We start from the raw sequence: 21,614 nt of genomic DNA on the forward strand, positions 1-21,614 counted from the left end.
CATCGATGGATGACACATTCGATTTTTGGGATATTGAGAACAGAATCGACGCAGATTACCCGCTAACCTTAAGACAGAAAATCTACCGTCTGCACGAGGAACTGTGCATAATTTTTAAAATAAACTTAAAAACAATCAAGTATTTTTCGTATAAATGGAATGCAACTAAAGCCTTTTTACAGCGTTACGTAATTTTTGAATGACGCCGTAATAGAATGGAATTAAATATCGAGAATAGGCGATGTTTCCATTTAATTTTACTAGATACAATATTTCGTAGTAGAAATCAATGGCAACATTACCCATTCTTAATATTACTGTGTCTGTCAACGGAACTCTTGATGGATACGAGCTTCGCACTGGGCCAACCAAGAGAAAGTTCACAAACAAATGGTGTTATCTGCACTGTTCCAGTTTTGCGCCGCCAATTGAAGTCAGAATGTAATCTTCACATTAATATAAGCGGTGGGTGTATTTCCATCGGCTGACTACAGCCTCTTCTCCCTTTGGCAATGGCGAAGAATAAATCAAAGAACTTTATATGGTGATGGTGCCACCCTCGCTCTGGCTGACAATGATACGAATAGCAATTGTGTACGACTTGTAATCCGTATTTATTTTCTTTTGCCGTAGGCTAAAGCGCAGCACAAAATGCCATCCTATTCGATGACGTTCAGTTTGTCGATCAAATTTTTCGCTTTTCGCGCAACATTTTCTCATTCTGCTTTCTTTTCTATACCTACGTATAAAGCTTCTTTCAGTTGGCAGTACATAGTACATACCGCACTGAGTTGGCGCAGCACTATAGCTGCATTCAGATAGTAATGAGATTTGTAGCCCACAAATTTCTCCTCGTCGTTTCATTCTCGACGTTGGATAAGCTGGTAATTGTATATTGTAATGTACTGCTTCTCCCTAAACTGTTAACTTGAAAACCATTTTCCTTACATTCGTAGATACTAAAAGCTTGGCGTGAAATGCTTAAAGGTGCAATCAAGTTTTGAACGTGTGATGATTTCATTATAATTGAGCTGCATTCATTGACCGCATTGATACAGCCACCATGAATAAAATGGTCAACAGCTTTAGCAGGTGCTGTATTTCAGGCTGTTTACACAAATTCAATGAAAACAAAATACTTTCCTAATAAATTTACTAGATATATTCAACGTGTCTGTTGAACTTCGCAACGCTGGCTTTTCAAACTTACAGTGTACTCGAATAAACTATTTTTCGCTTCATTTAGCATACTTTTCGCGCATTGAACTTCATATTAAAATGCAGATAATTAAGTATGTAAATTTTCCATTTCCGCTGCCTAGCACCGCTATTACCAAACAGCAACTCGCAGTTGAAACTTATGTTTGTTCAGTAGTTGAATTATCACCCGATGAAAAAAAAATCTGCCAAATATGTTCTTGGTAGTACCAAGAGTATCACACAGCTCGTATATCTTTTGGCTATAAATCATAATGAAAAATTTGAAATAATGTTCAAATCAGGAGGATGCAATATATTGTTTACCACAGAGCACCATTTCACTTAAAAAGAGCAGTGAAACGATTTAAAGCAAACTGCGAGGGATATTATTTGATACGGTGCTGGTGTACATAGCATGGAGAATAGATTCAGAGAGTGAACACAATCCGTTGCTATGACAGCAATTTGTTACGTCAATGAATTCGACGTAAAATCGAAGTACCTGTATGCAAAGGATTGCCGACTTTTAGTAAAAATTACCATTTTTCTGTATTTCTTCTGAAAACTTGTCGTAACGAAATTTTTGAAAAAAAATATACAAGATGGCGAAATGTAAGATAAACTCTTCCTTTGAGGCGATTTTTTATAGCATTTACTTCTTCTTAGGAATTTTATCTTACTAACCGAAACGGTTATTTTGATCGAGATCTGTTCCAATGCAATGATGAGAGAGTGGATGGTAGTTTTTTTATCTACTGGCCGAGGGACGAGTTGTCCGCGATTTTCCACCAGGCCTGGAAGGAGATCTGTTACCAAGTAAACACAATTTGACGGTTAATCGCATCCGGAGGTGGCGCATTGAAGTTTACAACGAGCTTTAGAACGAGCTTTATCGCACGCGTGACAGTTGTCCGTGTTACACTATGTCAAGAAATGTTTTGTGGAAGACGGAACTTGTTTTTCACAATTTTCATTTAGCAATGATTACTAGTTTACTTAACGTTATCAGACTAAAACTAAAGCAAACAGCATATTAGAATGATGTGTGGCTATTTATAGCTGGCAACACGCAAACTATGAGCAGGCATCACGCGAGACTATGCCTAATAATAAAAAGATGTGTATCTTATATATTGTTGTTCTTATAACGCCATTTAATACGCTAAGCTCTATCTCCCTGCAACGTCGATTGAATAAACGTTTATAAAAACAAATTTATTTATATTACTACAGTTAAAGATAATATGTACAAAAACTTATCAACAAAAATTTTAGAGATTCTATCTTTTAAGGCTTCTGTCCCTATAGCACGCCACCCACTCGGGGCGAAACCAATTCACATTTCGCAACAGGCTAAATATGACTGTCCGTTCCAACAGGCAGACTGGGCAAAATAAATTATGTTTTATATGCTGGTTCGTTTTAAGGAGAAGAGCGCGGCAATGATGATGGTTATTTTACCGCGGAGATTTTCCCCAGTTAGTGCTGATCCTTGGTTAGGGCAGGCCGATACCAAACACCGGCTCGGGTGAATTATCTGATATTCCGTGGGGTTTTATCATTAATGATGCCGCTCTGCGATAATCTGGGAAATGATGGCGGCATTCGGGAGCAGCGCGGGTAGCAATTGGGATTACACAATGCGATTTGATTTTTGGCAACCGGCATATTGCAGCACGAGTGTTGATGACCTCGATTGGAGGGCGAAAAAATAGGACAATTTATTTCTGCAAATTCTGTAAATGGGTTTTATTACGCGCTAGAAGCTTTACGGACAATATTGATTATTAGATTTTGCATACAATGTGAGTTCTGAACAGAAATTACTAACGTAAGCAGCGCTTGTGCCATATTAGTCCCACGAACATTTCAATTTCTAATCGCAGTATAACACTTCAAATTTTTCAATAGTAAACATTAAAGTGAATGAAACGTTACATAATGCAAAGTTAAGTTCAATATTTCCATTATTATGTTATAAAAATAATTGTAATACCGCAAATACGTAACAATGCCTAGATTGTCACTCAAATCAAAGTCAGCAAAGGTACGGAATCTCCACGTTATACAAATATCCTGTAAACAATGCTGACTGAGCTTTCTTAATTTGAATTTAAAACCTAGGCCCAAGCACTGATTAGTTTCAGCAGCATTTCAAATTATATACAACGGCGGAATGGTTACAATAAAATGCTGCTAGACGAAGTCGAACAAAACAAACCATTAACTAAATTGCGTCAATCTTCATTACGTTTATGCGAAAGAATAATTATTTTCTTTCTAAATTTGTATTCACGTAGCCAGCAACGTTCTTATTTTACAACGACCGCTTTCAGACATCAATTTTAGTTCGTATCTGCTTCTTTTAACTATCGGTCAATCACAACTATGAGTCAGTCACTAACGAAAAAACTTCTATTTTCAAGAAATTGAACAATTTTTTTTAGTCGTTGCATATGTCATAATTTAGTTGTACCCTTATTTAAACGATTAAAAGATTTTTAGTTTGCCGCCGAAGTGACTCATAATTGTGACAGAGATAAACTTTGCACATACTTGAGGGTAAGTCAATATTTTTAGTTTTGTGCATTAAAACCAAATTGAATAATTTTCTCTCATGCTACTAAAACAATAAAGTAACGTTTGTGGTTATACTACACTATTTTACAGACGAATTGATCTGTGGCCATCTTGAATGCTAAATGTGACCCATGATTGTACACTTTGCGAAAAGTGCATAGGAGCGAAAAAATAACACTATTGTTGTTCTCCCATATAACCGTGTCCCAGTCTACTAACCATATAACTGAAATTAATGAGCAAAACATCTTTCAGCTGGTTACTTACCTGGAAGCCATCATACGTCCAGGAGCCGAACTTCATTTCGCACCGCTGATCGTCGAACGGGAACCAGGTGATGTCGATCTTGCAAGTGGATTTGAAAATACCGGGCGGTACATACAAACAAGAACCGTTGTTTCGAACCACGACATTCGTTGGATAAGTTCCGTCAAAACCTTCATCGGCGCTGTAAAGAGAAAACATACGGACCTATACCATTGAATAGAAACATGAACAGCAGGAAAAATGTGACTTGCCCGCTGAGTGCGAGACCGCAAAACGGAAAAGTTTCTTCGTTCAAGCTAATTGCCGATAATAAAGGCTAAATGGGTGGGAATTCGAGGGATCCGGAAGGGAGGGGAAACACTTATGGTAAGTGGACTGTGAAGTGACATAAATTACAGCAGATTAGGGAAGTTTGTTACGACCGTGTTAAGCGTTTTGTTCTTTTGTGAAAGAAAACCGAAAGAGTTACTGATGCTTGTCGTAGGAAATTTCGGCCCATATTATATAGGAAACTTTGTTTGATGCTTGTTTGAGGTGTTTGTATTGTAACATTTTCGGCTGCTTAAAACTAAAACTTGCTGCAAATGCTGAAAGACGTCCGCTTCTAACTCAGTAAAGTCACAACATAGCAAAATTTGCGAGAGGGTTTTACCCAGATCACAAATCGATGAGCGATCAACCGTCACGGTCGACTTCATACTTTTACGATAAAGTCATGAAAAAAGTTGATACTTCCTGTCGTCATTTACGTTCTCGGCTTAATGCACGATGCGATAAAATTTCAATTTCACGCGAAATCATTGGCAGCCGAAGCGTCGACTGGAGAAAAACTCCCGCGGCGAGGCGGCTTTGCCTGTTATCAGATCAAACCTTCCGTCCGGTACCGTTTTTGGGAGGGTCATTCGACAAAGCGAGGAGAATAATTTTCCTTTTTGCAGATTTTGAACATCTGAACGTTGGACTACGTCTTACCGCAGTGTAGTAAAAAAAACTGAGACGGGCTAGCATGAAATGAATGGTTTCAAACACTGATAACTTTTCTGCCACCGGATAAAATTTACTCAGAAATATGTTAAAACATAAAAAATCATCTCGCTCTGGAACTTTTATTGCATAGTAAAACTAAATTAACAGTTTCAACATCGGAATTTTTTCATAGTTACTGTGATATAGAATAACATTGTACAATCCTAAACTAACACTGAATGGTTATTTTTCGATCATTTGACTGATCAACGTAAGACTGTGATTGCTTATATCACATTATAAGTACATGTTTGATATTTTTATGCGGTAGTAATACAATAACATTTTATTTGTATCGAATAAATCGAACATTCTCATAAGTTACTTCCGAATATCAATAGAGAGTGAACATTGAGAAGTTTGATCGGGCGTCTGGTACTGAAAAGATTTTTTTGAAACATTGTGAAAAATCGCCACGACAGAACAACTTCAGAAAATTCTTGTCAGATGATGATCGTCATCAAACGAAGATGGATAAACGGCACCATTTTTCGAGCTCTTGGGATTTGACAGTAAAGCGTTCCCATGCAAAATGAACAAAATATGAAACAAATTTTTACTTAGAAGTTAAGTTCAAAGATTTTTTTCAATTCTGACATTTTTGAGAAAATCAAGTTCCAATGATGCCATATGCTTTTAATAGTAAAAAATACTAAGTTGGCTTAGAAAAAACGTGTGTTATAATGTTACTTTACTATTAGAACTGCTAACGTAATTGTTTAGATATTTGCGTCATGTTCGTTTGTAACAAACAATAGTTTTTTATAACAAAACCATATTTCATATCTTTCCATAGAAAACATTTTCCAATAAGAAGATAATTAGGCAACTAAATTTTATAGTAGAAGTCAAAATACGAGAAAAGCCGTTCATGCCATCATATACCCTATATTTTAAAATAAGAAACTATCAGTTCATAGGAAAAAACTTTCCATATGATGATGCCAGTTAAATAGAAATTGTTATACCGGTATCAAAACCAAGTCTTCCTGAAACATCAAACGCAGGTGTATGGCGGGTATGGAAACAGTAACTGCTGTTCTTTGGTTCCAAAATAATAAAAAAGTATTGATCAGAAACCACAAAATAGCTTCCATACTGGGTCACACGTAACGCTTGTACAAGAAAAACCAATATCGCCTCATAGCAGCTTCTGGGCATCCGTTAATGGTTTCAGGCTCTTTTTACACGAAACTTGTGTACACGGGAACAGCATACGAGATTGAAATTGATTTCTGTACCATTTGTCTCACAAAAGGTTTTACTTTTGCTGGTTCTGTTTTCTTTATTTTATATCTATATTATTACCCTCCGTAACCTCCTCGAAACGGGATTTAACTTGTTTCTTCCCGATAGTGTAATGATTTTCATAGTTTCGCTTCCAACAAATATTGTTTTGGGTCCTAACTAAGTTTTGAAAACAATTTGATTCATTTTTAACTTGGTACAATTGCCTAATATCGCTTCGATTGTCTACCCATTGCGATATAGTGCTTTATTTGGCATTACAAGCCTATGGAAATTTTGATTCAGATGCAGTGGAGTGGGCACATCTGTTAGATTCAATTTATCTTTAGATACCTTTTTTTCAGAAAGATCAAGTAACTTAAAAAATCCTACAAAAACCGCCCCATCGAGTGTCAAAATGTCGATTCAACACTCTAACGCGTAAAAGTAAGTTCATCATTCAATCAATGTACTGTTCACCTTCTTCGTTCCTCTGGTCACTAGCTCGCAAAAAAAGAGTAATTGAATACCCTTCAGGTTGCACGCTTTCAGCTTCGCATAAGATCCTTTCTAGCGAGCAGTCACTTGCAGTGCAACACTGATTGACGAGCAAAAAATGTTAGAGCAGATAGGTCTGGAGCAGGTATCAATCCTGGGAAACCGGAAATCGACAATTTCCTTCGTTTTTCTCCGCACCATGACAACGTTAGAATTCATTCAAAAATGATACCGTTTTTTTTTCGAAGTCTAATTGTTTGCTTGAGCTGGTCATTTTCACATAATGATAAGGACAACTAAATTATCCTATTCTGTTATACGTCTAATTTTAGTCGTTTTGATTGTGCATTAGGGTGTCCCAAAAAAAATCGATGTTGATAAAGTCAAGGTGCTCAGCCCTAAATTGAAAGATAATGTTATTTATAGCATTTTTGTAGAACATTTCGACTTTCTAAAAAATTGTTTTCAGGTTGCCCAAACGTGATTTATGAAAAAATGACTTTTTTCAGCTAAAAACTCACTCTTTTGCACTTTTTTCAATTATGTTCGATTCCTAAATTTTTCCATATATTTTTTTATTTTTGTGGGGTTGTTCTTGAATATTTTGCATGGTTTGGTTAAGCATTTCATTCAGTTTTATGACTCACAAAGCCTATTAAACATCACAAAAAAAAAAAATATTCTAATAATTTTTAGATAAAACCCTACAAAACACAAATAAAAAAAATGTGATCAAGAACTGAAATTTTCATTGCGAAGCGGGATTTACGACGAAAGTTTACATGCAAAAAGATACTTGATATCTTATCGCGGAGCTGAGATATTGGCATTTTTATATGTGATGGAAAACTATGCATTTTAACAAATGTGTTGAATAACTGTTTTATTTTGAGAGATAAAAAACAACAATGTTTAGAAAACAAATCCATTTTCAGATGGCTGATAACTTAGTAGAAGGTTTAAAAATTCGGAAAAATTTGTGAAAAAAGTAAGAACGGAACTTGTGATTTTTAGTGCCTTCTATTTGAAAACTCAATGGTGCTCGTAATATATAAGAGATAGAAACATGATGTCTTCGGTAAAGTTTCTTGTTTTAATATAACCTAAAACTTTGTCGAAGACACCGTGCATCTATCTTATTTTGATTAAAAAGTAAATTTTTTATCTCACTCATAGGTGGATTGATCACCCATCTTTCTACATTAAAAGATGCATTATTAAATATCCTGAAACTCCTCCGAACATACCTTATGGCTATAATCATCATTTTAATCACAATTTAGGAAATTAAACGCACAAACGGTAAAATAGAATACTGTGCAATGGAGATATTGAGCTTTAGTGGCATTTTTGACAGAATGCATAGTTTTCCATCACATGTAAAAACGCCAATATCTCAGCCCCCTGATAAGATATCAAGGATCTTTTTTCATGTAAATTTTCGTCTTGAATCCCGCTTTGCAGAAAAAATTTCAGTTCTTTATCAAAAAAATTTTTTATATGTATTTTGAAGGGTTTTATCTGAAAATTATAAGAAAAATTAATTTTTTTGTGATGTTCAATGAGCTCTGTGAGTCAAATAATTGAATGCGATGCTGAACCAAACCATGCAAAATATTCAAAAACAATCCCAAAAAAATAAAAGAGTAAATGGAAAAATTTAGGAATCGAACAGAGTTGAGAAAAGTGCAAAATAGTGGGTTTGTAGCTGAAAAAAGTCATTTTTTCATAAATCACGTTTGGCAACCTGAAAACAATTTTTTAGAAAGTCGAAATGTTCTACAAAAATGCTATAAATAACATTATCTTTCAATTTAGGGCTGAGCACCTTGACTTTTTCAACATCGATTTTTTTGGGACAGCCTATTGTGCATTGTAAAGTATGTGATCTTATGTTAAAAAAATGTAAGAGGGTCACGATTTGAATTTTATTATTAAGAATTTAAGTGAGCTTTTAGATCAAATTTTTTTGCTTTCAAATTAAAATAACAAAATTGACAAGACGTTTTATTTGGATAGTTTTGATTGCGTTTAAAAAGTATGTTTGCAAACGGCACTAAACTGTATGCAGTACACCTCGTTAGTAGAAATTGTTCAGAAGATTGGCTTCCACAGTAATTGTTATATATGTTTTTAGGAAAAGGCTGAAAAGCAACTCAAACTGTAGGTGGGATACACCGCCTCTCAGTGTAAACTCATGATAATATCTCTTGATTATACAATACATTTTTTGGCTCACAGTAAAGGAAAAATCAATAGCAATTCACAAGACCGACGTTAGATTAGCACTACAAACAGCAATCACGTTAGTGGGCGCATGTTTACATCTCAAAAGTTGAACCATAAATTATTATAAATACTGCAAGTATTTTTATTCTACGTTCTGAATTGTGATAATATCTTTTTCCCGCAGAGACAACTGATTGCGAAAGTTTTGGGTACGGGTTTCCTGAGACTTCACGATGTTTACTGCTCTTTGTCGAGGTAAAGGTGGGACAGTTTTTGGTTCCCATTTTCTTAGTCAGTCTATTCGTAATGAGATTGAATTTGGAATAACAAAAGAGGGGTAAAATGTCATCTTGCGCTGGAAAGTTTTGGGAAAAAGATAGAACTGAGGCATTGCTAGGAAATTTATCTTCTGTAATTCCATCGCATATTGTTGGACTTATCTGTTTACTGACTGAACAACATACCTGTTGTACATTAGCACATCCGGTTTCCATAGTCGATGTGGTGGTATCCGCAAATCTCGTACTCCTCCATACTCGGAAGAGTTCCACCGAACGTTCATGTCGTTCCATTCCTGAGGAAAAAATAATGAAATTAATTAGGTTATTCTGCTTCATTAATTTATCGTCAGAATGCTTAGCATCAAGAACACCAGTCTCATTTCAAGTCATATATTTTCAGTGCATTTTTTGCAACTAAGACTCTCAACAGGAACTTTTTAACACGCGTTTTATTACGTAAGACCACATTTAATAAATAAAAACAACGTTATCGCCTCACCGAATCTAATTGGTGATCAACATCATACATTGTTGCTAGGTTTACTTCTCTCTCTTGGCAAGAGAACGGCAAAATAAAATAAAATTAACAAAATGTCGGAATATATCAAACACGCAAACAGTCATTCTTGTTCTATACATGTTTGTGCACCGTATGCTCGTGGAATTCAATTATGTAGGACTCTAACTGCTTTCAGATTAAACAGACAGTACATACCTTGGAAAGGAACCCGCTACCGGTGATATGATGATAGTAATAATGTCAAAGAAATCAGGGCAACATTAAATTTAGGCAAGTAAAATTGCGTTGTTAATAATTTCAGTGTAACATAAAATAATTGCTATGCAAAATATCATATTGTTTTTAAAAAAATTGATACCATGTAGTCTGTATTGTGTGTCCACCAACATTTAAAAAATAAGAAAACGTGCGCAACTCGAGGAAATTGGCATTCATTGACATAAAAAGGAAATAAATACCTGATATATTTATTAATAACCGAATGCAAATAGGCCATAACAAATAAATAACCATATGTCAACTCATTTAGTCCATTCTATGCCGCGTACCTTTTAGCCTTTTGACGTAGAGTTACGTCTTATGGCAACATATCCAAGGGTCCAATTTAAAAAACCGGAAAACTCGAAAGCGTCATGAAAATTGTCTTCTTTCAAATGGCTGTCGTAGTTATACGTTAACTTAGGCGTCGTACACAAATTACGTAACGCATGAAGGGAGGGGAGGGGGGTCAAGTCTGCTTTACTTATTGTTACATAGGGGGGAGGGGGGGTAGTTGAGACCGTCACGTAACTGTGATGTTTGCTCAAAATTGCAAATTTGGATGGGGGGCAGGTTGTCCAGCGTTACGTAATTTTAGGGGGGGGAGTCATATCGAACGTTACTTATCGTTACATAGGGGGGAGGGGGTCTGAAATCTAAGTTTTTAGCGTTACGTAATTTGTGTACGACGCCTTACGGTCGTGTCTCATAAACAACCTCTTCAACAATTTCTCTTTTTTTTTTTTCTTAACAGGCGATGTTTTAGAGATGGAATCGTAAATGTGCTTAACTTTTTGAGCGAACAAACAAAAGCCAAGTCGATATTTTCGATCGATAAATGGGGAAATTTCATTTTTTTACCTGTTTCAGTAAAAAAACGTGAGAAATTAATCGCCAAACCAAGCATTCTATTTTTTTATTTTTATAGAGGTTGGAGTAAAACATAGGCCATCCGGTGACTTTTTCGACCTATTTATTCTAACGTCATAAAAATTAATGCAGATCTTCTCTGCTGCGATACGGTGCGAGATTATTGTCAGGATTAACCGGCGACGAGAGGGAGAGTAAATTATACACACCTTCATCAGAAGTGGAACACCAGACGAAGGCAAATGGCCTGGAGCTCATCATTTATGCAAGCTTTTTATCCTTGTCTGGTTTCATCAAGCAGCCTTCCATTATTGTTGTATATGAGCCCATAAAAAATTTGCTTCCCTGCGCCTCTGCAATTTTACTTTGTTTCCTATACCCATTTCGAAGTGAAACCAGTTTCCTCGAAAACTTTACGCGTTAAAAAGAGGATAATGGGTACTTTTATCCTGACGAAAGGAAGCTGTTATCAGTTGGTTCGATGGGATATAAATAAAGCTTTCTTCATGGCTATTGAAAAAGATTTATGACTTTCCAAAGGACTATTTTTTTCCTTTGCGGTAATGATTGAGCGAATTACATGATCGTGAATTTTATAGACATGTTATAAATATTTTTTCAAATATTTGAGATTCATTCATTCGCCTTGATATCCTTCAATTCGAGTGCTCATTTTTAACAGATAGGTAACATTTCCAGGGTTGGGTAAAAGATTTTGATATGCCAGAAACTCCACCTTTTTATCATTATTTTTATGTATAATAATGCTTCCTATTCGCACATGGTTTTCAATCTCTGTTAGTGTTATTTTAAAACTAGAACCAAAGTTGTCTGTTACTGTAAACAACTTTTTAGGAAATTCGTTGGCTCATATACTTTTCCTCTCGAAAAATATGTTTCGTGCATATTTTCACATCAGTATTAATTCTATTATCAAAAGTTAAAACTCATTTTTTTTCAATTTTTAGGGTGGAAAAACCTGTACCCAAAAGTCTCATATTTTAATGCTTCAATGGTGAACAGAAACGTTCGTGAGTAATCATCACCTGATGCACAAACGGGGAAACGTTGACGATTGCTTGATGGTGCTTGGCTCAGATCTGATCTCAAAGAATTTTAAAATTACCCTTCAAGTGTCGCATAAGAGGGCGAGACGAGACAAACTGTCTGCCTTTTTGCTGCTGTAAACTACTGACAACCGCACCTGGTCCATTTTTAGAGATGCCGAAGCAACTCGCTCCAGCAGTACATAGCAAGTCTTTCAAATTCATCTCAAGTCCACTTATCTGATTGCTTCTATGCATCACATTCGGCATAGTGGAAGAAGTAAAAATCATGGGCGTATTTAGCAGAGGACGAAGATACGAATTCACCTCAGCCAACGTCGGATAATCTGACAAACACTAATCGAGGTTCTTCTTTACCGCGCTTGCAGTATATTGTTTAATTGACTGGTACTAATCCTTAGGCGCTAACCGGTTTTGATGTCTGGAAATGCAATAACATTTGTTTTCACGAATCTACCCATTCAATTGAGTTTGAAGTCTGATTGATCAGGTGCTCAAGATTCCCATTGATGTAATTAAGATAGTTTCATGTTTTGATGAATTTCATCAAATCGAAGTCACCAGCGAAAATGACTTCATTACATTTATACCATAAATTAATTAAAATTTTTCGATGTTCTGATTATCGCGTTTAAGAGTCGCGACTTTGAGACACGTCAGAAACATATAGGAAGCTGTGGCTCTTGTGAAATAGTCACAACGAAGCATCCATCTTTCAGCATACAGCATGCACGCGGCAGTCACGAACCATCGTAATCAGCAGAAAAGATGAAATCTTTTTTCGATCCACGCCTTTTGGCAACATATTACATGACAAGCTATGATAGGTTCACGAACATGCATTGTGGATGTGCGTCACATTTTGTGTATATCGGTATTTCATCACTGTTTGCCAGGTTGAGATTCATTTCAAACTGCTTTGTGCGCAACGCACTAGAGGTGACAAAGGAAAAAAAAAAACAGCAGAAGGATGTAAGGCCCATTTGATACTGTACCTTTAACTTGATTATAACATTGCGATTTCGGCCTGTATTCCTTGAAAGTGACCAGGAAGAAATAACTCTTTTATCGCCTACAATGCAAGTTGGTCTTCCACACATCACATGTGATATCAAACATGGAAAACTCACTATAAACTCCATGTCAAAACACTCAGCTAAACTTCATGGCGAATTAATTCTAGCTTGGCGACCTAAGCATTTTCTGTATACGTGTGTATGTATACACGAAGCGCTCTCCAACCTCATTCATTCCTATTAAGGAGGGCTGGACCGATTTTGAAAATTCTGGGTATAACCCCGGATTTGAAAATGTCAATATTGGGCAGTATTTTACCATCTTTTTTAGTTCTGAGTTGATTTCGAAATACTGTTAGACATCAATTTTCGTATTTTTAAGGCCATGTCGATTCCGGAAATACCAATATTAATATGTATATATATATATATATATATATATATATATATATATATATATATATATATATATATATATATATATATATATATATATATATATATATATATATATATATATATATATATATATTTATATATTACCTACCTTTCAGAAAACTGAAGGCGCATGAAAAAGACTCAGATGGCATGAAAAAGACTCAGATTTGAAGGGACACTAAAGACTCTCATTAGTGAAAAAAGTTAATTATATCACAATGGAATTACAACGCGCTTATATTGGATTCACAGATAATCTCGGTTAAACAAGCTCCTGAACACGTTTTATTTGACACCAATTTCGCTCAGCTCGTCGAACTGAGTCGAGTGATATATAACATTCGGAGCCATTTTGAAGCACTTTAATATCCTTGGTTGTGCCAGTGATTGCTATACCTTTCTAGGAGAAAGGCATAAACGTTAGAGAAAATTTCTCTTAGGTGAAACTTTTTAGTTATGATCACCTGTATTTCACCGGGAAGAACTACACTTTTACCGGTAGTCATTGATCTTATCAAGACTTTGGCGTCTTCATCTTCCGTATGTCAAAAAAATATTCTTGCGCAGAGACCAGGAGAAAAAACCTAGGAAAGCTAACATTGTTTTAAAAATATTAAGATATACTTTGGCATTTCATTCTGCACTTATATTGCAGGGGAATTTTGAGCTATCCATTTTATTAAGCGTTAAGGCCTAAACACGTTAATGACGACGCGTGATGTTAATTTGACAGACCGTATGGGCTAACTGTCAAATTGCCGCAAACGCAGCCGTAACGTGTCCTTTATGCTAACGAACACAATCATAACATCCATATAATGTTGGCCAAATTAGTCACCAACCAACAGGGATTGGATAGGTATCGCACAGCAACAACAGCAAAGTGAAACTTTCGACCACAGTAGCACTACCTATCGTAGTTCAATGGAACAAATAATTAGGAACGATCTTACCACACACCATAGTGCACAGTACCATTAAGGATGAAACGCAACAAGGAACGAGATTTGCTAAGAAGGGAAGTGAGAAGGCAACTAACGAACGATTTTCTGTCTTGGCCTAAGCCCTGGCCAATTAATACCGTGCAGTTCATCCTCCTTTCGACCAAATAGTCGGTGTACGGCCAATTGATCACCGGAGTCAAGTTGTTGCAGCATGTAGTCTGTTCGAGAGGGTGAACAGGTCCAGGCAATTTTCGGTTTTGGAAGAGAAAAACATTTCCACTATTCAACTTTCTTGTGCTAACATTTCCACTATATCTCTTTTTCACAAAGTTATGCCAATTTGGAACTTTTGTACGCAATGCCCAACTAATGTTACGTTCGGGTTATATCATACGATTGGTGTGCCAACGCCAATTAAATTACCCTGCGTGTTTTGTTATAGTATAGTGTTTACTTGAGATAATAATTGGCAAAGAAACGTTTTTCGTGCATTATCCAGAAGGCCGTATTGGATGACTACGCTATGTAATAGTTAAAGACCAAAAAATCAGCAACGATTTTTCCTCATAATAGTCAGCATTGCTCGTTTTCATTAAGGAAGAGCAACTTTCCGACGAAATCGCAAACGTCAGCAATTAACAGATTATGCGAGTGGTGATGAAGAGATTTTCCACTTCTCCGTAATTGGTCAGGCTGGTTACAAAACACAAATAAGGGGTGTTTCGATTGTTGTCGTGGTAGCCGACATAACAATTAGTAAGATTAGTCTATTTTGTTTTCAAACTACCTAATTGCTATCGTATGTTGTGACCTAACTACATTTTACCTCAGGGATTTCTTCGGTGTCTAACATCGATGTAACTGACTCGCCTTGAACCGATAAGGATGTTGGTTCTACTGCCTTCTACCGACCCTACAATCATATTTCCCACTGTCATAGTGGCCAATTTAAGCGTGCTTACAAAAAGTGACTGCGAGACTCATCCATCAACCGTACAGCAGTGGCAGCACTGGGTAATGAGGAATTGGTAACCGAAACCCTACTGCTGCTACCTCGGTCGGAGAGCATAAGCATCGCAGATTTTCACGAGGCCACACCAGCCGCATAAATAAAATGAATGCAGGGATTTATGGTTCGTCATTTATCTTCATCATCGTCATTTTTGGGTCCACCGTTAAGGTTGAAGTCAATGCTAAAAAAAATCAAGAGGAGAGTGAATTTTTGAATACTACTAACGTTTTTATTTTCTTCGAAAGCTCAGAAAAAACTGTGCAGATTTTTTAGGACTCTTAAAATATTTGATTTTGAACATCAATATGCAAAATGTGTTCGTAAGCGCTGGAACTACATTGAAATAACTACCGCCCCAAGGATATATGAGTCAATCCCGAGATATACCATTTTTTCGAAACCAGAACCATTTTTCGAAACCGAAACCATCCGTGGTATTCGTATGGATTCGATTTTAATGATTTCGAACGCAACTGGGGAAAGGCGTTGTTCGAAAATGAAACTGATTAAAAATAGGTTGCGTAACGACTATGAAAAAAGAAAAGCAGTCAAATTTGACATGAATAAGTGCGCACACAATACACTGAAGCAATTGAGTTTTGATAATATAATTGAAGTTTTCAGCGAAGAACTCGATCAGAATGGTAAAACATAAATGTAATAAAAGCTTGTTATTTGAAAAACCTTTAGTTTCGGGTTGTGTTTTTCATTCATTCCCTTTAGATGTCAAAATGCCAGAAATTATAACAAAACTGAATATTGAGAATAGGCTATGTTTCCATTTAATTCTACTACAAAAGATCGAATACCCTTTCACACCGTTCGCAGATACGCATTTTGCTTGCCGCAACCATCATCAGTGCTTATGTGGACTAGCAGGTCCTAAATATGTATGATCAGAGAAAGGTTTCGTTTTGTATCGGTACCCCCACAATCGCAAATCCAGCTCTAGTTTTATTGTTTAATTCGGCAAACTGAGATAGATTTTTCACTTTTTTCAATATAACGTAAAACTGTTTCGCTGTGCCGCTAGTCAAAAACAACCGAAAAGTTCCTGTACAAACCTAGAAATCCTATTTATGGCCCATACGAACACTGTATTTCATTCAGTTTTTATCATTTAGTTTTTGCTTTCGCAGGTAATGGAGGGCAGTGAAACCAAGTTTATGAATGGCTGCCAGGGGCGTGAAATAAAAGTTTGAAATAATAGTCGTGAAAGTTTAAATGAAAAGGACCACTCTCGTGAGTACTGAAGTGCACTGAGGTAGAGTGCGAGTGCATATATTAAGTGTGTTAGTTTGCATTTGTGCTTGTGTGCCATGAGAGCAGACAACCAAATCGTGAATCAAAAGCGCATAATGAGAAGTAAAAGTATGCAGTCTGGTGTTGGTCGTTTTTCTTGTTTTGACGTAGAATTTTAAAGTGCTGACGTGAAATGGAAACAAAATTAGAGCCTTGTAGAGTCAGTCATAGGAGAAATTAAAATCTGCAACCAAATTTTGTTAGAAATAGCACTCGGATATAAATGATGCATGTTTTGATCTGTTGACAATCGCTGGCAGAAAATGGGTAAATCCTGGCCAAACACAATCAAACTTTTTCTGACTGTCCGCAAAGTAAATAGCGAAGATTTTAAGGCAAGTGAATGAATAAAGGAAAGGAAAACCCCAATGAAATAACGAATGCATTGCTGGTTCTGGTGATAAAAACTTTCCTTCAGATTCAGGGCTTATCCTGTGGCCTACTGGTAAACTCAGCTGCATAGCATTCTAAGTTCGACACAGTTTCTAACGAATCGATCGTTACTGCTGCAATCAGCAAACTACGAACTGCAGTCCAGTGCCTTAGAGTCAGCGCCTTTAAGGGCCGTTGAATAACTACGTAAGCAAATAGCGGGGGGAGGGGGGTGTGCTGTCTGACAAGGGAGGGAGGGGGGTTAATTGATAATCTTACGTAAGAAAAACATTGTTAATGCAGCTGTCCAAATCAGTGCTGATAAAAGTCATTTTCCCTAGCAAAATTCTTCGAAAATTACAGCCAATCATTTTCAATTTTCACTTCCAATGATCGCAGCACTCTTTCAGATACACTAGATTTTCGTCCTAGTAACGTGCTGTTATACTCAGATGAAATAGATCGCGCGCATCCTTCACGGTTACGGAATAAAATTTGACGACAAATCCAACCAAATGATCTTCACTTCAAAGCGAAAAAGAAAAACAAACAGTCCACTCAACCAAAATGAACCTCACCGAAACACTTATTCACTGACACTGACCGATGCCTTGACAATCTCCGTTACTGATAAACTGATTTTGTTGTCTTGCTTCCATCGCATGAAATATAATCAAGTGTTTTGACTGTTCACTTCCATGCAAAAAGCGGATAAGGAGAACTCTGAAAGGATTGTAAAAAAATAACGTTTATGGATGCTTTTTTTCACTTTCACTTGAGAGTGTCAACAAATATCAACCCTGGTCCAAATAACCATGTTCATGAAAGTATGGACGGTAAAATTCATAAAAACGAAAATTACGAAAGGACGATTAACTCGAATTCAAACGAAGTATTGTGCTTGCTTCAGGATGATAATACTATAATAAAAATCTATATATAGTAAGGGAACCGCTACCATATTTATCTCAGTACCTATATTCATCTCATTACGCCTTTTTGATCAATTTATCGTCTAATTTTACCATATTTTCAACGTAAAACTTTCAGCCACTTGAGAAAATCGAGAAGCAAATATATTAACTTTCAAAATTTGTAGAAATTTAACGGTAAATTGGACAAATGAGAGAAATAAGATGAATATAGGTGCACCAACCTGTTGAGATGAATAATGTAGCGATTACCCTATATATAGTAGGATCTTACTTGGGGGAGGGGGGGTATCATAAAATCTTACGATGTCTTACAAGGGGGGGAGGGGACTTTTGAAAAAGGGGAAAATTATGCTTACGTAATTTTTGAACGACCCCTTAGCACTAGTGATGTGTCAGGTCGTTTCCCACGGCAATCTGGATCGTCCTCCATTGTAGAGCATCGTTCCGTAGTCATAACTGTCGGTATGTTGTTTCGATTGTGGAAGCAGGGTTGAATTTAAATGATTTTTGCACTTCACTGGGGCGTTAACATCAACCCTGCAGAGAAACTACGTAAAACAGATACTAGTGACGAAACTTTTGCTTGTTGGCAATCTCGTCATCATTTCAGCATCGACCCTTTTTCCTATATATAGGCATAGTGCAATAATGATGAAGATGGCAGGTTTAAGCTCAACTCTTGGCCCGAATCGGCTTGGTTTTGTGGTCACCGGAAGCTCGTTTCAATCCGTTCCGTATGTCTCCTGGCTAGCACCATCATCATCATTATCATCGCCGTCCTTTTTAAACCGTAGAAAAAAGGGGATAAGCTTACGTTTCCTCTTACAGTCCCATTCTATCGGCACACAAATACATACACACTTCCAGAAATGCAGTGCGCTTACAATAGCTGGACCGTCTTCAAAGTGTGTTTCTTGCCCCGCCCTTGTGTGTGCCGTGACGACCATAGACTGGACACTTTCTACACAGATTCACGCTATCCACAATAAAGGCAGATTTATTATCGAAAGTTAAATCGATAAGACCATTATAATGTTGACTTTTCGTTCGTTCGCTTACACTTAGGGGAAGGGGTGATAAAATGGACACCCTAAGCCATTTCCCAATTTCCTCCACAGTTTTACACTACAACTATGAGTCGATAGCGCTCATTAACTGAGCCACTAATGATTAATACAAAAAAAAAGTACTCAAACATAGTATTTTCCGTAGTTTTCACGAGCATTTTCGAAAGCAGTTTTTTGGGGGTAAAATGAACACGTGTGGGTGAAATGAACATAGGCAGGTGGTAAAATGAACACCTTGGGCGTGAATAATAATTATCCCTTTACAGATAGTAAAATGTTGTTCCATAACACGTGACACACTCACGCATTAACCAACAGTTCAATTTTCACCGTTTATCGTAGAATTAATAACAATATATGACCTTATCCGCAAGAAACTGAGAAATGGCGGAAGCTTTTTTTACGGACATTCCGCATTCAACGGTACGTTTAGCCGCGGTCATCTGTTCATCGGTCCGAGTTTACCTTTGCGTTTTTCTGATATAAACACAAAGCATCTAGATTTTTCAATGGAAACTAACACAATTTTTTCACCATCACCATGGGCTGTCCATTTTATCATTTTTTTTTTTACATATTATTGAAAATACCTAAACATATCGAGGAAATCATTTAAACAATTACTAACCTTTGATGATTTCTGCTGGTTAGTAGTCTGAGTACAGATATTTGCAGAAAAATCGTTATAAAATACTGTTTTACACTAGAAAAAAACATATTTTTTGTAAGCCAAAAATAACATCACCAGCACGAATCTACACGTGTTTTTTGTTTTTGTTTATTATTTTGACTGTTTGACTGTATCATGTCGCATACTTCGTCTCAAATAACTTCTAGTGCCTCTAAGAGAAGGTGCCAAAGAAGTTTGCACTATTTTTCAACTTAATAGTCGAGATTTAAACGGGTGTCCATTTTACCACCCCTGTTCATTTTACCCACAGTTCCCTTACTGGGGAAACGGCTTCGTTTTATCGGATCATTGACGGTCAGTCAGTGTTGTCGCGAGCAGTAGCCGCAGGGAAAGGAGACCTCTTTGTGGGCACCCACTTAGAATAAACTTTTGCTTTCATTGCTCTCCAATGCTTTTGTATCAATGACGATGATCATGAAGTATCGGAGATTGACTATCCGCGCCCGCTATTTTGCTACTATAACGTATATTGCGATGAGATAAAATTTGCATTTTTGTGGGAACCAACGAATGTTTGTAATTTTTTTTTCTGTTAAGATTAACTTTTAAATCCTGCTCTGACTTTAGTAACATGAGGACATTAAGGGGTTATGTGATTCCATTACAGTTTCATCCCTTCGTACCTGATATTTCGGAAGGTGAATTAATCAATCCAGAGAAAATTAACTCGCTCTAGTGATTCGAATCGACCGTCTTTCCGCGGTGTGATTCGTCGCTAACCGAAGTGTTTTGTTTTTGACCTTTTGAACGAACCCTAAATTTTGACATGTTATTTTGGGACTGGATTTTCGTGTGATAATTGCACGGTTTCTCGTTATCGGTGTGCTGTTTTGGTTCGGTTTTGGTAGCGGTTTCATGATCCGCATCTTTTACCTTTATGATTGAAGAACATAACATTATCTTTCCAAATTTGTTGTGTATTTAGTAGTTGTTCGCAAGCAAATAACAAATTTTATGGTGTTACGTCTTATTAGAGTTAAGATTCAGGTTTTTTTCAATTCACCGCATACTTTGTTTTCAGATTCCAGATTCTCAACGAAGAAAATTATTCCGTGAAAATGTATTTTACCATCCATTTTTACCCCAGATTACCTCATTTGCATGAAAATCACTGAGGAAATCCGCTTCTGTCGTTAACATCATCATCAACGTCAACGGTATGCAGGTGGAATATTGATATCTCCCAAAGACCGATGTTATAAAAAAAATACCATCAAAACGTCGAATGCCAGTTTGTTTGTTATGATATTCTTCATCTCTGGGTACACTTAAAGTTAGTTTGTTTGTTATGATGTTCTTCATCTCTGGGTAAACTTAAAAAACAAAATCGTTGTAGCGTTTTTGGGCTATGTACATATTATGTTGAAATGGCCGATATTCTGAGGAAATTCATACAAACTCGACCAGTAACTGGTTTTAGTCTTTCAGATTTCAGTAGCTTTTTATAGTAGCTTTTTATAGGCTTTTTATAGGTAGATATTTTGCCTACTTATAAACAGTTTACATAGGCAAAAGACAAGCCTTTCGCTTTGAAAAGGTTGTAACTTCTTCATCAAGAACATCATAACGAACAAATGACGTTCACCGTTCTGATTTTTTTATAATAACGGTCCATGAGAGCACCGTATTTTTTATAATAACGGTCCATGAGAGCCCCGTATTACGTTGCTAGTAGTTGCTTTCTCGCGTATTTGCCATTAGTATTCGAATTCAATTTCAAGATTTATGATATACCTTTCGTAATGTAACTTATCGCTCATAGCATATAAATGAACGCGTGTCGTATGTTGGAAAGCTACTCACATGTGACTCAG

The 21,614-nt window shown here is 36.5% G+C and overlaps 1 protein-coding gene across 4 annotated transcripts in view; it reads right to left on the bottom strand.

Moving 5' to 3' along the window:
• Positions 1-21,614, bottom strand: part of LOC129733840 (neuronal acetylcholine receptor subunit alpha-7) — a 124,549-nt gene that overhangs the window by 39,192 nt on the left and 63,743 nt on the right. For all 4 annotated transcript variants that reach the window (XM_055695378.1, XM_055695377.1, XM_055695376.1 and 1 more), the window contains 2 exons: positions 9,492-9,601; positions 4,048-4,228 (listed from right to left, as the gene is read on the bottom strand). In XM_055695378.1, the coding sequence (XP_055551353.1) occupies positions 4,048-4,228; positions 9,492-9,601 (291 nt within the window). The remainder of the gene's footprint in view (positions 1-4,047; positions 4,229-9,491; positions 9,602-21,614) is intronic.

The sequence above is a fragment of the Wyeomyia smithii genome, chromosome 1 (assembly GCF_029784165.1).
Source record: "Wyeomyia smithii strain HCP4-BCI-WySm-NY-G18 chromosome 1, ASM2978416v1, whole genome shotgun sequence".
Lineage (NCBI taxonomy): Eukaryota > Metazoa > Arthropoda > Insecta > Diptera > Culicidae > Wyeomyia > Wyeomyia smithii.